The sequence below is a fragment of the Adelges cooleyi genome, unplaced genomic scaffold (assembly GCF_023614345.1).
Source record: "Adelges cooleyi isolate 19-005CV unplaced genomic scaffold, UGA_ACOO_1.1 ACOO_flye_CR_arks_rails_tigmint_CR_PRNA_30, whole genome shotgun sequence".
NCBI lineage: Eukaryota > Metazoa > Arthropoda > Insecta > Hemiptera > Adelgidae > Adelges > Adelges cooleyi.
In genome coordinates this window covers 10,478,753-10,499,141 of record NW_026095971.1, presented here as the reverse complement: position 1 = coordinate 10,499,141, position 20,389 = coordinate 10,478,753, and the positions used below count along the sequence as shown (strand labels likewise).

The window sequence follows — 20,389 nt, the reverse complement described above, 5'->3', positions numbered from 1 at the left end:
TGATGTATAATATGTTTTATGTATGCCTTTTAATGATTCGAGTAAATATCAATATATTGTAGTATACGATTATTATCATCGCTAATTAGAGATGTGAAATTACCAGTTATCTCCACAAAAATACAATTATTAACAGATTTCATGGTTTGTATAATTACTTGATACACAATATCATTAGTATTTTACACATAGATTTTATTTTTATGATGGAAAGACCCTATGAACTCTAAGTGTCAAATACGAGTTATAACCTCGATAAATAATATGTAAATTGTTTTCTTATAAGCACGTCACGTACGATTATCACATTCGGGTTATATGAAAATTACGTACTGTACTTGGTAATTCCGTCTTCCATTTCCACTAGTAGGTACCTATCTAATGAACTTTGTTTATCACCAAAAATTACAATTTTAAAAGCAATATTTATTTTATTATTTAGCTCCATATCAACGAATCTATATATACCACAAGTATTTGTAAGAAACTCAACTCAGAAACGCAGCCCTAATCTCGTTGCCGTAAAAAAATGGTGTTATAATTACTAAGAAACATTCAACCCATTTGGAAAACTATTAATAGGAGTTTAAACTTTATTGGATAATGGATAAATTCTTTAGTTACAATTATTCAACAAAAAAAATGTATTAATATTGGTATAAACTAGTTCTTGAAACGTGCACCTAGGTAAATATGTATATAGTTATACATGATTGTTATTTGTAGCCCCTGTCTGTCCGTAAACTTAGTTATTTGAGATAATACTACTTATTTGTAAATAGAATTTTGAATATTATATATTCGACATTATCTATTAATATTTAAGTTTCAATATAATCTAATTTGTAATTTGTTATATCAGATCTAGATGTTTAATTATAAAGAAACTGATTTTCACGGGTTATAATATTCTACCGACAGAATAACGAACAGTGTTTCCAAGCTTGTCTATTGATCATCCTATAAAGTTTATAATACTAATAAACGACTCCACGAGTGATATAAGTCCTCGTGCAGTACGATCAGAATGAGCGAATCTGCAAATGTAAATGCTAAGAAAATACCGTGTCCGTTTTCAGTTTTACCATTTCGATTCCTGTATTTTAGCTTCGTTGTTTAGCTGAAAATATAGGTATTGGGTTTACAATAATGTGTTACATTAATTATTATAATTTGTGTGTGTGCCTTAACACTGGATCGATTTATTCATTTAATCTGTCTTTATATATGTATAAGACATACTATATCTTCTACGTCGTAAGTGAATGTTGGATTAATCGACTTCAATATATCTCATTTTTCCATAGATATTCTCGATGGCGATCGTTGACCTGGACTTCAGAGTATGACGTATTCGGTATTGATACCAGATGATCATTTTGGCATATTTAACATACATACGACCTGTTACTTCATCTGATCTGGTAAATGTATCTTGTCGGTCCGACCCCTTATCTGACATATTTTGTAGCAGAGGCTTAAAAAAATTTATTTTTTACTAATCTATTTCTTCCGAAATAAAAAAAAATAACAAAATTCTTTTTAGTCTAAAAGAGTTCAATAGCCAAAAAAAGTGACACTTTATCTTCTTTGATGCATTTGTTTAACTAAAACTTACATTTTGACTTTTGAGGGGTTGGATAGTAGAATCAATTACAGCCCCACCCTAGAAAATAAATGGCTGTATGTATTAAGTGATAGGCAAAACAAATATTTTTAAAATATGATTATGACGTCTAATTCAAATTCTAATGTATACATGGGTCGTCACGCCAAATACGAACAAAAGTTTGGAGTAAACCCCCCTCGGATTTTTTTGAAAATTACACTGCATGTCTGTTACGATGAAAAGAATGTTCTCAAATTTGTTTTTATTATTTTGGCTATGGTCGTAAAAAGTATTTCTAGTTATTTTTATTGACACTTCTTTTTTACGTAAAATAATCTCAGCTTTCTGAAAAAAATATTGATTTATTTTTTTGAGTAACAGAAACTCATTAGAATTGAGTTTATATTATAAAAAGTTGGTCTTTAGTGTTGCCCAAAATTTTTTTTTCAGAAAGATAATTTTACATAAAATGTGTGGGTTTTCAAAACAGGTAAAATTTCATAGTAAAGTCGAAAAAACGGAAAATATACACAAGGGCCCAAGTCCCAACCAATTGTAACATCTACTAATAAATAATAAATTTAAATATTTTCTAAATAAAAAAAAAAACAAAATAGTAGAATAAAAATAAACTAAAAAAAACAATGTATTTATAGCTTTAGCTACATGTATCTATAAATTATTATTATTTAACATGATATTCTGCATGTTATATTCATGAAAAGGTAAAGTTATTTTTTTAAATGCAGGATTTACAGTTTTCATATTTATTATATATGTACTACTAATTATATTAAATAGGATAAGATTAAAAAAAGATAAATAAAAAAAAATAAATAAAATAAAATAGATAAAAAATATACATTTTTTGTTGGATACAAAAGAAGAATGTGCGGAGTTATGTCGGTCCTAGGATCAACTTTAATAGATTTGAAATCTTTTCATATATTTTCCCGTTGAACAAAAATGTAGCCTATCCTTTTTGTTGGAATTTTGAGGAAAGTTAGATTATTATTATTATTAGATTAAAACTGTGTTGTTGAACATTGCGGATATGTATTGTGCACAGTGCAATACATATCCGCAATATTTAATTTTAAAAATTACAATTTCTCCAATTACCTATTATAATTCTAGTTAAAATCTAAAATATTATTTCCAAGTGGTATTGGTTTAAGTACTTACTATTATTTCTGTACTCTGTAGCCGAAAGTACCTTATCATATTTGATACATTGTCTCCTCATAATATATTATCAACAAATAAATCATTTTATATTTTTAACTAAAAGTAGGCTAATTGTATACGAATGGAGCAATAATTGGAAGTAAAATATTTCAATGTATGTATATCTGCTTAATGTTTATTAAAGCAATTTTTAAAGTTATTGAAAAAATTGGTTTGTTAAAAATTATACTAAAAAAGCAATATGCGGGATAAACTCTCGCAACTTCAAGAGTATTGAGAGCAGACAGGTTTTAAGGAGTTCTGTATAGGCATTATTTAACAAAAAAGGTTTTTCATAAATTTCGACCATGTGAATTTATTAACAAATTACTTTGTATAATCTTCATAGTATTATTTTTAACGTGTACAGTTTTTTCATTAGTAAAGTTTGGTGGTATTTTAGGCCTAAAGCCTGTTAAAACTACAGCTACATTAGATCGTCTGATTTAAATTCTGTAAAGAGATCTAGTTCTTTGAATATTTATTAAGTTATGTAGAAAACCGATTTTTATTTAAAAATTAAGTTTCTTGTAATTAAACAAATTTGCAATATTACAAAAAAAAATGTTTACATAAAAAAGTAGAAAATCCGTTTCCATGTTGGTCTTAAACGTCGAAAAAACAGACCGCTTTCAGTCCCCTTAATTTTGAAATAAGTTTTTTTTATAGGTATACATTTATAATTTTAATGTCGTGGTCCTAAAATTATAATATATTTTAGTCGTACACCTGTACCATATTTTAACTTTTTTAATTCTGCAGGAATAATAAAAAAAAAATAAAAAATATGTTAAAATGAATAGCATAATCATATAAAACTAAAATGTAGATATGTTTATATAGTTACTATAAACCAAACCCCAAACGGAAGTGTTATGTACCATTTAAATAAAATGTAGTAGTAGTACAATTAACTATTAAATGAATATTATATGTACATTAATAAATAATAAATCATTGATGTTAACCTAAATAATAGTAAAAAACGGATTTTTTCTTTGCCTTGTGCTCTTTTTTAGTACAAATATGGTCAGCCAGCCAATCTGATCCACAGTCTCTATCCATAACTATTTCTTTCTAAAAGTTATGAAAATTAAAAACAAGGAAAATAGTAAATATGAATGTATATAAAATAGCAATATTCTATCAATATAAGTAAAAATAATTTTCAACTGATTTATTGATAATATTGTATAGCATTGTTAAAACCTATAACAAACACGATGAAGTACTAGAATTTAGACAATAATAAATTATTATTAGTATTACGAGTATATACATTTAAGATTAACTAAACCTTATGTAATATAATAAACTTTAAATTTCATAAAATGTAAGTATTTTAATAATTAAACATCTTTTAGTTTTCACTACTTCAATTAAAACAACTAGTCATTAATTATCACAAATTTGTAAGCGAAAAAAAGTAACAAAACAAAATCAGTAAGTATAATATTTGTAAAAGAGTGTTTTAATTAATTAACCTTTTTTATATTATAATAGTAACAGTTTGTTGAGTAAATTTTCAAAATATTAGTAAAAAATTACATTAATAAAAAAAAGTGAATAAAATATTGACATAATTAAAAATTGTCAACAAAATAAATTCAGACAAATATATTAGTACTCATTGATTATAAAAAACATACAGGTATAATATTTATTATAATAATAATTATGTTACTTATTTTAACGCAATGTGTATTATTCTTAAAACAATACTACTAGGTGGTACGTACATTTACAATGAAAAAAACGATACACAGTTTAACAGGTACAATAAATGTAATTTTTATTTTCTAAAATATCACATTGGCTACCAGACCCATTTACAAAAAAATGTATTTATATACCATGAGAAACACAGGCGTCTCTCACATGAACTATGTTAGCAGACCAATAGCAACTTTGAATCATTAGTCTTCTTGTCACACCAGTGAACCTTAAAAATCTCGCAATGAGAAGTTTTTTTTAACATGTCAAGTACACAAGTTAAGTCTGTGAGCTGTGTGAGAAATACCTGTGATCCTCATGGTAGCTAACGTGATATATTTGACTATCCAAACTAAAAGTAAGAAATTAATAAATAATAACTTGGAAATGCCTACACCACAATACAAATTTAAGATTTAGATGGTGCAATTTTTCTAAATTTATAATTTTTACTATTAGGGTTGGCCCAACACTCCATTACATGCTCATTCATATTGTTCACAACTGTAAAACAATATGTACAATAATCATGAGCTACAATTTTATTAGCACTTGGAAGTTGGGCAGTGGTTTGGATCATTTGATAAGGTTGGTTAATTACCATACCTTGCGATGGTTGATTAATTACCATAGAAGAAGATGTAACTGACGTAGGCGTTTGTTGTAAGAATAGAGGTTGTGGTTGTAGCATTGCGTACTGAACTTGATTATTAGTATTTGCCGTTTTATGATCTCCAAGAATAATTTGATAAGAAATCCCAGGCATTTGAGGCGAAGGCATAATAATTTGACTTGGCTTAGAAGTTTGATCTAATTGTGGGTGATTTGTAGAAGTTACAGTTTGTGTCATTGGCAATATAGGTCTAGGTCTGCTCGTTCTTAATTTATTAACATTTCTTTTCTTTCTTTTTGTAATAGATTCATTAATAAATGAGTTAATTTTTTTTAATTTTGGTATAACAAATTTCTGAGGTTGGTTGTCAATAGCAATGGCTTTGGGAGGTTCACGTTGTTCAATTTCAATTATTTTCATGTCTTTCTCTTCAATTTCTTCATCTTTAACTTCAACTACACTCTGGAACTCTAATTCATCTTTGATATTATCTGTAAATAATACATCTGCAGGTTTCACCCAAACTCTACAATCCGCCTGAGCAAATGTTAATTCAGATTCTTCATTATCATTTAATGAATGGGCAGATATTTGTACTTCAGAAGGTTTACTAACATTCAATTCTTGTTTTGAGCTACCAGCATCTAAGTCAATAGTACTTGGCTCATCTGTTTAATAATAAATAATTGGCATTAGTATAATTTATGTTACATAAAAAGTTAGAATTACAAATATTGCACAACATATATAGCAAAACAATGCAGTTATAAATAAAAAAAGCTATTCAAATACTAATTTTAAGAAGTGAGACGAGTTTGAAATAAATTGCAATTTATAAGAAATATAATACAACGCCATAAAATATGAAAATAGCAGTTTAATTAAAATATAATACATCATATTGAATTATGATTATTACAAATCTAGTGACTATATTAGAATAATAATTAATATTCAATTACTTAAGGAAATACTATGCATTTTGAAACATAATATTAAGTACTAAATACTAGCTTAATATAAAAATATTATTACTAAACAAATTAAAATGTTAAATGTATAACATAAGACTTCTTTATATTTTAAACAACTGTAAAGCAATTATGTATATAATTTTCAGATGTATCCATATCTTCAGTTTTTTTGCTGACATTTAGTACTCATTACAAAGTTCATCTTTAGAATGATATTCACTGTTACGCTGTTGTGACTATACTATTAAAATTATTATGGGTAATATAATTAATCAATAAGACAATTGTAAGGAAGCAATTATCTTATTGACTAAATTATTTAATAATTCAGTTAAAAAAAACTGTATTTTCTACTTCTTGAAAAGTTTTTAATTATTGATTTTTCACCTTTTTTTCACATAAAACCACAATATATAAATAAAAAATGGATAATTCTTAATTTTATTATAAGTAAGATGCATTTTACAATATACTATTACAGTAAGTCTATAAAATAATTTAATAAAATTATTGATTTGTTAAATGACAGTTTTGAACATTTGGTTTAATGAAGTAATAAATAGGTTAGAAGCACTCACAACAAAACACTAAGTTTGCTCCAAGCGAGTAATACTTCAACAGTTGTTTAAAGGTTTTAGGTGGTGTGAGATATCTTCCTTATTTCAACAAGTTTTATGTACAGTAAATTGTAATGTGTTAATCCAAAGTTATATCCTCATCTAATACCTATTGGCGAATAAACCAAAAATAAAAACCTTACATTACCTGTTAAAGTACGAGGTGATATTTGTACACCATATTAAGGCCAGCTAACATTTCCTGTATACAAGCTGTAAAGTAGACAAATGTTTAATATAAATTATTAACAGTTTGTAATTGTATAAAAATACAAATTATTTTCATGAGATCTATAATCTACATGATATGTGTTAGACCTGATATCGTGTTAATAAGACAAATAAATATTATTTATGAATAAAGCTATATGCACTAGTATATGAAAATAAAATATATAAAATAAGTTGCATTTTAAATAATAAAAACGTATTATTCACAAAGTATAAAATTACTAAGCCACGACCATGTAGAAATGTTGTTCAAAATATCAGTATTTGATACCTATAGGGTATAACTTAATTTGTATCATTCTGGTCTTTTTATTATCTGATGACAGATAAAAACTATCAGCTATCATAGGTTGTTATCATTAATCAGCTGTAAATTGGACATTTCCTAGTTTTATCAAATAAACGGAACGTCACGACCAAGGTTAATAGATGATTTAATAACCTTACGTCATAACATGTTTAACGTGGATTACTGACAACCGAAAAGGTGGATTTTAAATAAATATATATAGTAACTAATATTTAAATTTTAACTAATGAATATGGTCTAATATAATATATTACATGGTATAAAACAAATCCTCCTTAATTATGATCTACGGTATACTTTTTAATATCTCCTTAATTACTACGTTCGGCATTTTTAAAATCTTTATTTGTCATAATACGTCCATCAACTTTTCTAACACTCGGTACCGATTTCTTAGGGCTGGAGAGTTGACTATATAATTTCATTGAACTGGTAAAAATTTTAAGAGATTGTAGCTAGTGCGACTATTTAATATTTTGTGGAGATACTAGTATATATGTAGAAAGAATTTGTTTCAAAATTAAATTTTCAGTGTGTTGGTCGTTACTTAGCCCACTGATGTTAAACTCAAGAGAAAATGAAAAAAAAAACATAAAATTTGCATTACCTACAAGTTGAAATAGTATTGAAAAATAATCAATTTTCAGTTATAAATATTCCTGTTCTCTAAAATTCTAATAAATATAAATGTTATTGTAGTAATAAAATAGACTGTTGTTAAGAATCAAAATAAAATACTAATTGTTTAATTTTTGTTTATGATACTAAAAAAATACTAACAAATTGTATATTACACTGGTATTTTGCTAATAATTTGTATGTTGAGTTTATAATGTAAGATGTACAAAATCACTTTAATTAGACTAGACTACGCGAATTTCATTAAATATGCAATTTACAATCTTAAGATTACGCGAACTGTAAATAGTAATAATAATAAAGTAGACAAAAATGGATCAAATATTGCAATAAAATACAATACATATTGTCTTTAAAAATATAACATAATAGTTTGTTAAAATTATATTATTATAATAAAGATGTTAGTTATGGATTGAGTGTAAAAAGCACTCATTAAATGTTATACAATGCAATCTTTTAAATATATGTGCAGGTATAACATATATTTTTGACAAATTAAACAGTACAATTTTATATTTGATTAATACAATTTTCTAAGGAACTTACATAAAATAAAATAATAATAAATTAAAAGCGTTTACAATAGACATTATTTAATTAAAAAATATAAGTAATGAATTATTAAAAGAACGCTTAAGACATTATTATTTAGTATTTTTCTCTTTTTTTGCAAATTATTTTTAAGTGGGGTGATGATGCGAGTCGGCCAAAGATGATGACAATAACTTTACAGACTCTGGTAAGAAGTACAAACCAGTTGGCGTAAACTGCATTACTCCATTGTCCATTGTTGGTGATGTTGATCTTGAGTTACTGCTAGCATCGCTATTTATTTTTTTTCCTGAAATAAATTTGTACAACGTATAGTAGACAAATTATGATTTTAAGCTAATAATAAAAATATATAAAGGTACACAGAATTCATAGTAATAAGAAATTTAAAAAAGTACCCTTAAAAATACATAGGTATATTTACACGTATTTTTGTATTTTAATTGTAAGACCTAAAAAATTACTAATTTCTTTTAAGTTTAAATACCAGCATTGGATAGTGGTGATAAAGCTTCGTAAAGTATAGTAGGTTGAAGGCTATCTGGTCTTAAAGTTTGCATACAACTTTTCAATTCTTCTATGTGACGTTTACGTAATTTCTCTAGTTCAAACCATTGCCTAAAAAAATAAAACACTGCTATTAAAATATATTTAAGTAAAGAAACAACATTAAAAACTGGAAGACTAATGAAAAATACAAATTATTTTATTCAATTTCACTACCAACCTTTGCAATACGCTCTGCAAGTCTAATGGAGTTACAGACGTATTGAACTTAGCCGATTGTGGGGTTTCAGAAATATTTAAACATTTGAAAGTTTCTGTATTTTGACTACCTTGTGATTCCTTTTGATCTGTCATTATGTCATCACTCTAAAAGGAAAAAAAGAATACATTTGGACAATAAAAAAAAAACCACAAGACTAAATTTCCAAGTACCGAATATGATACAGGTGGATTATTATCACAAGAAATATCTGGTTCCATTGATTGTACCAAATTTTGATCTGAGGATTGAAATGTTTGATGAATTGGCGAATTTGTAAAGTATTTTTTATATGTATTACTATGAATACTTGATAGTTTCTAGAAAAAAAGTTTATTTATAAATACATAGTACTCAGTTACTTACCGTAATACATTATACAACTTTTTAGGTTAGCAAAAACAATTTTTTTTTTAATCCCAACCCAGTTTTTTAATATTTGTCAAAGGATTTTTTCTTCGATTTTTTGTTCCTTACTGTAATATTTCATTTATTTAAATAATAATATTTATTTTACATGAAAAATAAATATTTTTCAAAAAATTACTCATATTTAATAAAAAATACTTTTTTTCAAAAACTCATATAAGCTAGTATTTAAATATAATTTGTACCTATATATGTTGTGTGATAATAAGTAATTATTTATATTTATAATAAAACCCAATCCACAAAAATAATACACTTAAAGCAAATATGTATTTCGACAACATTGTTGAACATTCATTGCTGATCGTCGACACGAAATATGTATGTTCTATAAGAGTATTATTTTAGTGGATTAGGTTTTATTAAAAAATATAGTGCATTATATTTTCTTTTCCAAGTTCAAATATAGTGTACCGCGATAAGCCCTTAAGACTTTATTATATACGATTATAATATTTTCACAAAGTTACTCTGGTTTTTATTTATAGTAATTACTTGTTCTAAACTATGTAAATCTACAGACTGGGCACGGCTTATTTTCCGTTCTCTTGTATCATCTTTCTGAGTGTTAGGAGAAGTTTCATTTTCCTATATAAAAAGAAAAATGTTATTACAGTTTTATTTAAACATACAGGATGCAATGAAGCTGACTGACGTGTTTTGAGGGGCTATAAATAACAAAATAAAACTTGGAGAAAAGGGGTTTGTTTTATTAAAATTAGTAGGAAATCCCATTTTAAAAATTATATCTCCAAAATGGCGTCTGTCAGCAGCAATACTGCAATCTCTGAAATTTATGTATGATCTTTGTCGGCACATTTTGATGGGTATGGCCATGATTTCTTCAGTGATTCTCCCCTTTAGGTCTTCTAAGGGATATGGGCGATGTTTGAACACCTTTGGAGCGATCTTGTTATCCTCCTCAAAAAAGTACAGGCTGATCACCCCAAATTGGGACACATCTCATCACACTGTCACTTTTAGGGGAATGGAGTGGGCTTTTTTGTGGAAAATTCTGTTTATTTACAGATCCAGAGATCGATGAGTAAACTCTCCTGATTTGAGCATGTGCTATATTTTTTTTCTGTGGCTTCCTTAAGGATAAGGTTTTCAAATATCGCCCCATGCCTTAGAAGACCTGAAGGAGAGAATCACTCATGAAATCATGGCCATACCCGTCGAAATGTGCCAAAGATCATACATAAACTACAGAGATTGCAGTATTGCTGCTGACTTCAAATCACTTTTCTCCCAGTTTTATTATTCGTTATTTATCCCCTCAAAAATCGTCAGACAGCTCTGCCGCACCTGTATTTCAGAAATACGTTAATATATTGTTTACATATACAGTAGTGTCTTGACTCTGGATAAATCGTACAGGGACAGACTGAACCATAACTGAATGGCCTGGTAATGGTTGAACCACCATTGTTTGTTGATCTTTATTCTCATTGGGCATAATGACGTGTTGAGGAACTTCATTTCCAGTCATAATAGATTGGGCTTGGACAGCATGCACTACTATTGGGCCAACTTCATCACCAATATGTATTTCCTCAACGCCGATGGCCACGGGCTGCATAGGTTTTATAACTTCAATAGCAGATGGTATTTTCAATTTAGAAGTTGCAGAGCTAATTGCGTGTAAAGTACTTTGTGGTGACAAGGGCCCCTATAACAAAAAAATACATTATAAAAATAAGATAATTGATATGTATTTAGATAAATAAATAAAAGACGTACAAGTATGTGTCCAGCTGGCATAGATATTGAAGCCAACCGTTTTTGAAGAGTGTTCATATAAGACTCATAACAACTGTTTGCATGAGGTGTGCTCGGATGAGAACCAATTGGTGGAGTACCAGTTGATATTTCTGACGGTTGTGCTGTAAGTTGTATTAGTTTTTGCTGGAGTTCAGATATAGTCAAAGATCCTCCTTTCTGGTTTCTACATTATTACATTTTTATTTAAAAATAGAATTTTAATTTTTGGTTAAAATAAGTGTTCAAAGTATGTCAATATGGATTATGGTGCTGTGGTATAAGGTGTCAAAGTCTGTATTAGTTGTATCTCGTTCGATTACCTCACAACGCAAAACATATAACATACATCAATATTCATCCTTGCCATACACAAGCTATGTATATTGGCAAGAGGGAAGAGATGGATACAATAAAATTAAAACAAAAAAAGTTTTAAAAGGTTTAGGAACTTAAATGTCCATACAAATGTAGAATATAGTAAATATTAAAAAAAAAAAGTACTAACGTATCAGTTGAAATTTGAGTTTGGGCTTTGGACTCAAATAACTGAGAAGAGTTCAAGTCAGGATTGGATACAGTATCTTCATTTGTAATCAATGGATACAATGGCAAGTGTTGAGTATTTGTGCTAGCCAAAGTAATCATTTCATTAAGAATACTTTTATGAAGTGATTCGGGACTCAATAATTCATTTTGTTTTGATGTATTTTTATCACTGTTGTTCTAAAGAGCAATGAAAAGCATAATTAAAACTTAAAAAAATATTATTAATAAAGTTGATACTCACTTCTTCATTAGCTTGTAGAGCAATTACTGGACTCACTAAAAACCTAGATATTTTCCTAACCTAAATTTAAATTTAAATACTTATGACGTGAAAAACATATTTTATGTACTTAACCGAACACTTTTTAACAACTTCTACAACTTACAGGTTTATTCTTTTCTGTTTCTGACAACTTTTCTTCAACATCTTTAAGATTTTCAGTAGGAGTTTCATTAGAATTTGTGTTTTCTAATTCCAAAATACTTGTTGGTACTCTTTCAATCTGTAATAGAAAAATAATAATTTAAAACATTTTAATTGAAGTAATATATTATATTTAATTATATTATATATTATGTTTAAAAAAATCACTAACATTAATAAAAATACATATCTATTAATATTCTATTCAATACAAACCTCTTGTTTTGGAATTGGGAGTGAATCAACAGATTGAATATTTGGTTGCATGTCTAATTTTAGTTTATTTACTACGTCCTTCATCATTTCAGCCACCAAATCAACATGAGATGCCTCTAATAAATTTTCTGTGACCTATTAATACAATATATAAAAATACAATTATATTTCACGCTACTAATCTTAAAAATTACTTACCAGCTTGTTAGCCACATCGTAAGGAACCACGTCATCAATATTAAATCTAAATGTCACAGTTTTATGCTTATTACTCTCTAATTGGCATTCCGCTTGACGATTATCATATACGGCTAATAAATTCAACGATGGTCCTGAAGTTCTACTTTTCTTTCTTGTTGCTGCGTCTTTTATCACGGATGTCTCTTCCAATATATGGTCTGTCCTATATGTTTTTGTAAGATTATTTATCTTAGACATAAATCTTAGAATAAAAATAGACAGTAAAAAGTATAAAATATAAAACAGTATAAAACTAAGGCTTACCGTTGAGACTGCTTAACATCATTTTCAACAATATTTGTAGTAGATTCAGCATCTGTTTTTTCTTCAATTAACTTTGAATCTTCAAGGAAATTAGTAGTCTGATTATAAATTGGATATGTTTGGTTTTCTTGATAAAGTTGTGCGTTCGTAGGATATATTTCATTGGATGGAGATTGGGCTTTGTAACAATTAATAGCTTCAGCACATTGAGTTGCATTTATTCCATCTTGACTTTGTACAAACAAGTTATGGTTACTCTGAGAAGCGTTTTCTTCGTGTATAATAGCATGATGTTGGATATCTTGCTGTACGAGTCCCTGAACCGAGTCTGACGATAATGATGATAAATTCGAGACTGAAGACACTGTAGAAATTTTTCTTTGCATTTCATCATCAATAGTTTGCTGATTAGGAATGGTATTTATAGGATAATTCCATTGTGTAGAAGCATTTGGAATATAGTTTAAACCTTCTTGATTTATAATTTGCTCTATATTCTGATACATTGTTTGTTCTTGAGGGTATATATTATTATTTCCATTTTGTACATTATAACCTTCTGGTACAACTTCTACTGTATTTGGCATTTGATTGAGATCAATGAGATGTTTATAAGCCATATTTGTATCAGACGTGTAAGCTGAATCAGAAGATGCTGTAGAAATGTTGGATATTTTTCTGTAGTTGTCTTGTTGACATATAGCATCAACTGGCCGAAGTGGTAGACTTTTTGATGGTGATGTCTGTATTTGATCTTGATTTATGAGCTCGGCCACATTAATTTCACTTGAAGGTTTAATAAAATGTGGTTTTGTAGATACTGATTGATTTTCACTCTTGTTATTTTCTTCGTCCTATAGATAAAGATTTTTTTTTAAATTTGTATACATATATTTATTATGTAAGCATTTATGAGTAATAATTTCTAATCAACAATAATATAATATATAAATGTATATTACTGTTTTTTTTTGTTTCCTCTACAGCTTATCCTTTTAACCGACAGTAGCCAATTCAAGTAAGAAAATTAAAAATCAACTTTCGGACTCCTAACTCAACTAACTTTAAGTATTTTGAAAATGAGATTAAAAATAATAAAATCAATGAAATAACAAAATTCAATAGGTAATTCTGTAATTTGATTAAAAAAAAATGTATGATGAAATACCAAGAGAGGGATTATGACAAGTCATATTTCAACTTTAATAATCTTTTCTAAATTCAGAAAAAAACTTGATTAGTATTAAGTATTAAAGTTGCAATCTTTTAATTAAAAGATAAAATTTCCCATGTAATACTAAATTTTTTTAAAAAAATCATGAGGAAGTAAGTACTTTTTTTAAGTACAAAAGTTGAGCTAGGGATCTGAACATTTAGGGATTTCTTATTGGCTATTGTTGATTGAAGTGGTAAGTTAAAGAAAAAATAATTTTAGAATATTAACTATTCATAAACAAAAATATAGTTTTCAGGCTTTCTTTTGAGTGAAATTGTCAAATTATTAAATATAACAGTATCTACAATATGACACAATCAAAACGGAATACTCAAATAAATTGTTATTAATAATAATAATTTAATAAAAAAAAAAAAATAGTACCTGATTGTTGAATCTTGGGAGTTGATACATTACAACAGTTTCTGGCTGACGAAATTGTGATCCATGTAAATCTGAACTTGCTTCATCTATATAAAAATAAAACTCATTAAAATTTGAGAACATAACTACCATTTTAGGCACTATTATAGCAGTGAAAATAAGAATGTTCAAAACAAAACTTGCCTTTAAACAGTTCCTCATCAATTGGCACATCTCGTTTGTCATTTTGTTCTTTGTTCAAATTTAAAACATGATTGGTTAACATCTTGGCAATGATTTTGCTATCTTCTTCCAAAATCAATCCAGATTTGGCCTGCCAAATATAAATAAAACTATTAATCAAATAAAATATACAAATAACTATTTTTTATTGTTACCATTTCTGAAGCTACATCATCAGCATTGTCTTTATTAATTTCAAAATCAAATTGTATCGCTTCATTTTCTCGATGTTTATTACTACAGCGTTTCTTTGGATCAAGAACACGTAAACGAAATTCAATACGACTATCCGTTCTGCTAACCATTTCAAGTTTAATACCAGGATCTTCCGTGAAAAAATCATGTGCTAGCAATTCTTTAATTGATGGTCTAAAAATATAAAAAATACATAATCATAATCAAATGAATGCACTATCTTTTTATAGATAAATACTGTTTTCCTAAATGTTTAAGAGAGAGGTCTTATGCCGTGCTGATTTTAAGAAACCACTAGTGTTATTTGATAAAAATAACGGAACAAATTTATTTTACCGGACACTCTTTTTTTTTCCAATTTTTATTTTGTCATCTTGTAGGGTTTTTTTTACACTGATTACAAATTTTAAATCAAAATCGACGGGCTACTCTAGTTTAACAGTTATAGCTACCCTAACTTTGAACTTTTCCACACACATGACAGTAGGCAGCGGAAGAAGGTTGGTGGCCGCGCACCATACAGCTGTTGTCGGTGAAGCAAATCCAGAGTGAAAAACACAGCATTTTTTTTAAAATTTATTATCAATAAATTACCATGATCATAATACTATACCAACTCAGTTGTAGCAAAAAAAAAAAATTACCACAGAGGGCAGGGCAATAATCATTTTACATACTTACACTCAATGCAGTAGTTTGTTAGAACAAGAAAAAATTTGCAAAAAATACCTTTTTAAAATGAAAATTGTGGCAAATATATAAACCTATAACTACATAAAACCACTCCCTACGCCTATCGGCTCTAGGACCCAACCTAACCTACTTTTCAAAATGACAAAGTGATAGGCTTATGTAAATGTCTAGGCACTAATGTTCACTGACCACTACTATTGCACACATCAGTTGCCTGCGCCCCTTGGCAACTGTTATATATACGGAAAAGTTAAATGTACAAGTAGCTATAACTTTTGAATTAGAAAAGTTTGCCGACTTTTGACCAGATTTATAATCAGTATAAAAAAACACTATAGATGACAAAAAAAAATGGTGTCTGGGAAAGTAAATTATTGCCAAAGTAACTTTATTTTATACATTTTTAGATATTTAAAACACCATTAACAATTTTCTCAATAATATCAATTATGATGAAACGAGTTTCTCAATATCTAATTTCACGTGGCTCACCTTGTCTGCAGATAACAATTTAGTTTTAGTTTTTTATAAAATATGATCAAAGTTAGAGATGTTTTTGATTAGTTTAAACCTTTTGCTCATTCTGTTTTGGTTTTTAGTTTTAAATGAGGGGATGGACATGGAGATAAAGATGCAAATGGGGACGGACAAACATGGACGACAGTGTAACTTCTATAGTGTCTCACACTTAACGGTGAGCCACTAAAAATGAAATCCTTAATAAACTATGAAAAATAAGTTTTTTAAATAACTAACCTTTCTTCTTTCTTTAATTTAATACATGACTCTATAATATCTTTAATTTCAGGATTTTCTATTTTATCAAAACTTAATGGTTTTACACCCTGAAAAAAAAAGGTGTAATAATGATGACTAATATTTTTAATACAACTAATCAGCACAACTTACGCTAATCACTTTTTTATAAATTTGAGCGGGACCTGTACATTCTGTATAAGGATACTCAGATGTGGCCATTTCAAGCATACACATTCCAAAGGCATAGACATCAACACTTTCATCATAATGTTCTTCGTACATTTCTGGGGCCATAAATTCAGGTGTACCTATAATAAAATATTTATTTATTATTATGATTTAAGTATTATTTAATTACGAATGTGATTTACCAATAACAGACTTTGCGAATGATCGATTTTTTAAAGTAGCTAATCCTAAATCTCCAATTTTTACACAACCGGTTGTACCAGTTATAAAAATGTTATCACATTTTAAGTCACGATGAATAATTGGGGGTGTGCGCGAATGTAAAAAACTTAGTCCTTTTACTATCTGTCGACACCATGATTTGAGTACTTTGGGATTAATTTTTTTAAAGCGACGTAAATAGGTTTTGAGTGTGCCAGATGTCATAAGTTCAGTGACAAGTACAATATATTTGCGTTTTGTCAAAGATACTTCCCAGTAATCATAAAAACGAACTATGTTAGGATGTTGTAAACCTTTAAGCATCTCAGCTTCTTCACGGAATCGAGCACGTTCAGTTTTTGTCAGCTTATTTTCCTTATAACAAAATAACATTAAATTAGCATGTTTTTAATAGCACAGACTTACTTATTATTACTTGAAGCTCACACCAAGCTACCGCAACACCAGTTTGAGTGTCCAAACCCCGGAAAACTGTTTTAAAAGAACCATGGCCTAGCTCCTCATCAAACTTAAGGAATCTAATACATATTTTAAGTTATTTGTATACCGTACACACATTATTTACATTACCTTCCATCTGGTGATATTCCAGTCGCTTTTTCTTCATCATCATCAGAACGATTAAATATTGCCGATTTAGTATTTAATATTTCAGTTGGTATTGGTAATGTTATTTGTGGAGAGCATGATTCTTCTATAATCTCCACAGAACAAGAGCTATTGTCATAATAATTCTGGGAAAAGAGATACGATTGTTTGGATGGCATGTCTGTAGGAGAAGATTGGCATTCCTTATCTGATTTGTTATCCTCAATTTTCTTTGACGAGGTTGTTTCACGTCTAAAACGAGGAGAAGGTGTTGCTGCTCCTCGTCCTCGTGCTGACACCTACGCAGTGTGGTTATTGAAATAGAAACTACCAACTTATAAACAGATATATTAACCTTTCTCAGTGGAGTACTCGAAGAATTCAGACTGGAGCGGCTTAAAGTCGTTTTTGTAGAATTCCTTAATGGAGTTCTACAACTAGCTGCACAGGTAGACTCGCTTGTCAATTGGTTTAATCTGTAATTGTAGGGATCGTTATATAACTCGATTCCACAGTTTTGGATAGACCGAAACTACCTGGAATTTCTATTAATATTTAACACCCTATCTACAGAAGTAGAATTTCTGTGTACTTCGTGGTTGCCATTGATTCGATCGTGTTCTACACTACTTGCTCGCAATTTACTGGCGCCACAACAGTCGTGTCTAGTAATGTTTTTGTTCCTTGGCGATGGTTCGTTATTATTCTTGGCGACGCGGGATAGTCGATTCCGATAACTCATGGCTTACTAAGGCAATACAAATATTGTTAATTGTTTTAAGACAAAAACCATACAATAGACATCCACGATAAACAAAAAAAAAGTAGTATGCAAGTATAGTAGAAATAATAAAACGTCTGGTTCCAATTATAAGCCACTCACCTTATGCACACATATTATTCGCTCAATGAGCCAAATACGAACAGCGTACTAAAGACCAGCGTTAACACGCATAGTAGTCTCTATTGCGCCGAGTATTTGGTGACCTGGTGTTTTAAATTAAGTTGAATTCACAGCTCGAGCCTATCCCCACGAAGTCGCGCAAGCAGATTGTGACTCGACTGGGACTAGGACGTGATAAACGATGACGCCTGACGGAGTCTAGATACTGGTGTGGGGGTGGCGGACGGTGGAGAGGATGGGATAAGGAGGGAGGTACAATGAAGTGCCGCCCAAACAACCTTGGTGTAAGTGCTGCCACCACTACCGGAGTCAATGAACGTAAAATTAAATCTTTTTGGGATGCGGGAGCCCTTTTAAAGGGATTTCGCAGGATTTTTGACAATTTAATTAAGTTTTGATTTTTTTTACCTCAGTAACTCAAGTTAAATTGGTATAAATGTTTTTAAGGGAACCAATATTTGACCTTACGAGTTTGTACTATAAATAAGAGTCCCAAATTATCAAACTTACGCTATTGTGATAAAAAATATTCATCGCATAATAATAATGTCTCGATACACAATCCACAACAAACTGTAATTAGTCTAAAATTCTCAAATCTCACAATCAAGAATGTCACGAGTCACAACTCGCAGTTTTCCTGTTATCACTATAATGTCACTCCCAGTCACGCCCACTCTAATTATCTCCACGGTTACTCATCTATTCTATTCCGTATAAGCTATTTAAAAATAGTTACGCGACGAACACGAAGAACGATGAATTATATTTGTGGCGTCAGCCGTCGAAGCCCAAAGGTCTTTTTAAAAAAAATATGAAATGTCTGATGTCACCACGTTTAGGCGAGATCTAGTTTACAATTGCAAAATTTTAATGATATTGTGTATTTTCTTCAATACTTATAAAACTCGTTATACCTTTTAAATATTGGAAATAGTGATTTTTTGTCCGATATAATAAATTTATAATTTTTCGGTCTTTTCCGCAATCAGGTTATTAATTAATAATGATTATAATGTATAATTCAACCACAGAATAGATAACCACTAAATAGATTTAACCACTAAAATGAAACTTACAAATATAGTATTTAAGTACCTACTTAGAACGTAGTTTGTGCCACGGCACATGAATATATTTTAAATAGTAATATTCGCGCGCGAGAACAAATTATGATAAAATTGAAATTTTTTAGACGGCACATACATGTATTATCGTGAACAAAAATTGATTATCTTTCACAACTTCTCGAGTTGCCATATTTGTTCCATCCAGTTGAATAGGGCTATCAATGTAATATAATAATTGGGACAAAAAAGGCGACCCATTATACATACAATCAAGATGTTGATGAATCAAGATGTGTAAGATACTAGTTACTACAACCAGAGCTCATTAGCGGGTTGTGCACTCTTTATTGTAGTATAGGCCATACTCTATAGAACTTGATTAGTGCCATAGAGCATAGAGTAATATTACTCTACAAATAGGTACTTATAGGCTATATTAGTTATTAGTTATTACTATCATGATATAACTAACAAGGTAAGTCAACTGTTTATCAGCCACGCAATTTTCACTGGATGAAACAATAAAATATGATTACAAAACATTTATATTATTCAGATATCATGATATTAACCAACCAGCCACACAGACATATATTTCTGTGACCATCCACCGCCCACCGCTAAATTTATGATAACGAAAACAGTCCTGGCCAACAGCGGGAACCGGGACCAAAACCACAGAATAATAAATTCTGATTTCTGTGCTATAACTTTAATAGTTAATACTCAATCTTTTGTAACACAGCTGCTGCCGATATCCCTATTCCCTTGAAAAATATGATAGGTATTATCACAGAATTCAGATTAGAC

The 20,389-nt window shown here is 29.1% G+C and overlaps 2 protein-coding genes across 8 annotated transcripts; both read right to left on the bottom strand.

The window, feature by feature from the left end:
- Positions 1 to 4,235: 4,235 nt before the first annotated feature.
- On the bottom strand, positions 4,236 to 5,834 carry LOC126838366 (uncharacterized; the record flags this gene model as incomplete). Its single annotated transcript, XM_050572726.1, has 1 exon — positions 4,236 to 5,834. A coding segment is annotated over one exon (876 nt), but the record flags the coding sequence as incomplete, so codon positions are not given.
- Positions 5,835 to 8,335: 2,501 nt separating this feature from the next.
- LOC126839159 (serine/threonine-protein kinase WNK3-like) lies at positions 8,336 to 19,969 on the bottom strand. Of its 7 annotated transcripts, none has more exons than XM_050574250.1 (24): positions 18,489 to 18,715; positions 18,142 to 18,353; positions 17,961 to 18,081; positions 17,588 to 17,904; positions 17,433 to 17,535; positions 16,978 to 17,371; positions 16,757 to 16,914; positions 16,604 to 16,692; positions 15,115 to 15,328; positions 14,921 to 15,050; positions 14,738 to 14,823; positions 13,138 to 13,991; positions 12,832 to 13,036; positions 12,634 to 12,768; positions 12,380 to 12,496; positions 12,235 to 12,294; positions 11,953 to 12,170; positions 11,427 to 11,631; positions 11,032 to 11,355; positions 10,179 to 10,271; positions 9,428 to 9,574; positions 9,216 to 9,361; positions 8,976 to 9,106; positions 8,337 to 8,777 (listed from the first exon to the last, which is right to left on the bottom strand). In XM_050574250.1, exons 2-24 carry the CDS (start codon positions 18,345 to 18,347, stop codon positions 8,617 to 8,619), a joined length of 4,614 nt encoding a protein of 1,537 aa, XP_050430207.1. In that variant the 5' UTR covers positions 18,348 to 18,353; positions 18,489 to 18,715; the 3' UTR covers positions 8,337 to 8,616. The 7 variants fall into 7 exon arrangements, with proteins under 7 accessions (XP_050430209.1, XP_050430207.1, XP_050430208.1 ...); XM_050574249.1 differs by lacking the exon at positions 18,489 to 18,715 and adding an exon at positions 19,847 to 19,969 and having other exon boundaries at positions 8,338 to 8,777; positions 11,026 to 11,355; XM_050574247.1 differs by having other exon boundaries at positions 8,338 to 8,777; positions 11,026 to 11,355; positions 18,489 to 18,714.
- Between the last annotated feature and the right edge of the window lie 420 nt (positions 19,970 to 20,389).

Coding starts and splice junctions, on each gene's coding strand:
- LOC126839159 (XM_050574249.1), bottom strand. CDS start 18,347: ATGAGTTATCGGAATCGACTATCCCGCGTCGCCAAGAATAATAACGAA. Junction 18,082..18,141: donor AATATTAATAGAAATTCCAG/GTAGTTTCGGTC, acceptor CTACAATTACAG/ATTAAACCAATTGACAAGCG. Junction 16,693..16,756: donor TTTATAAAAAAGTGATTAGC/GTAAGTTGTGCT, acceptor TTTTTTTTTCAG/GGTGTAAAACCATTAAGTTT.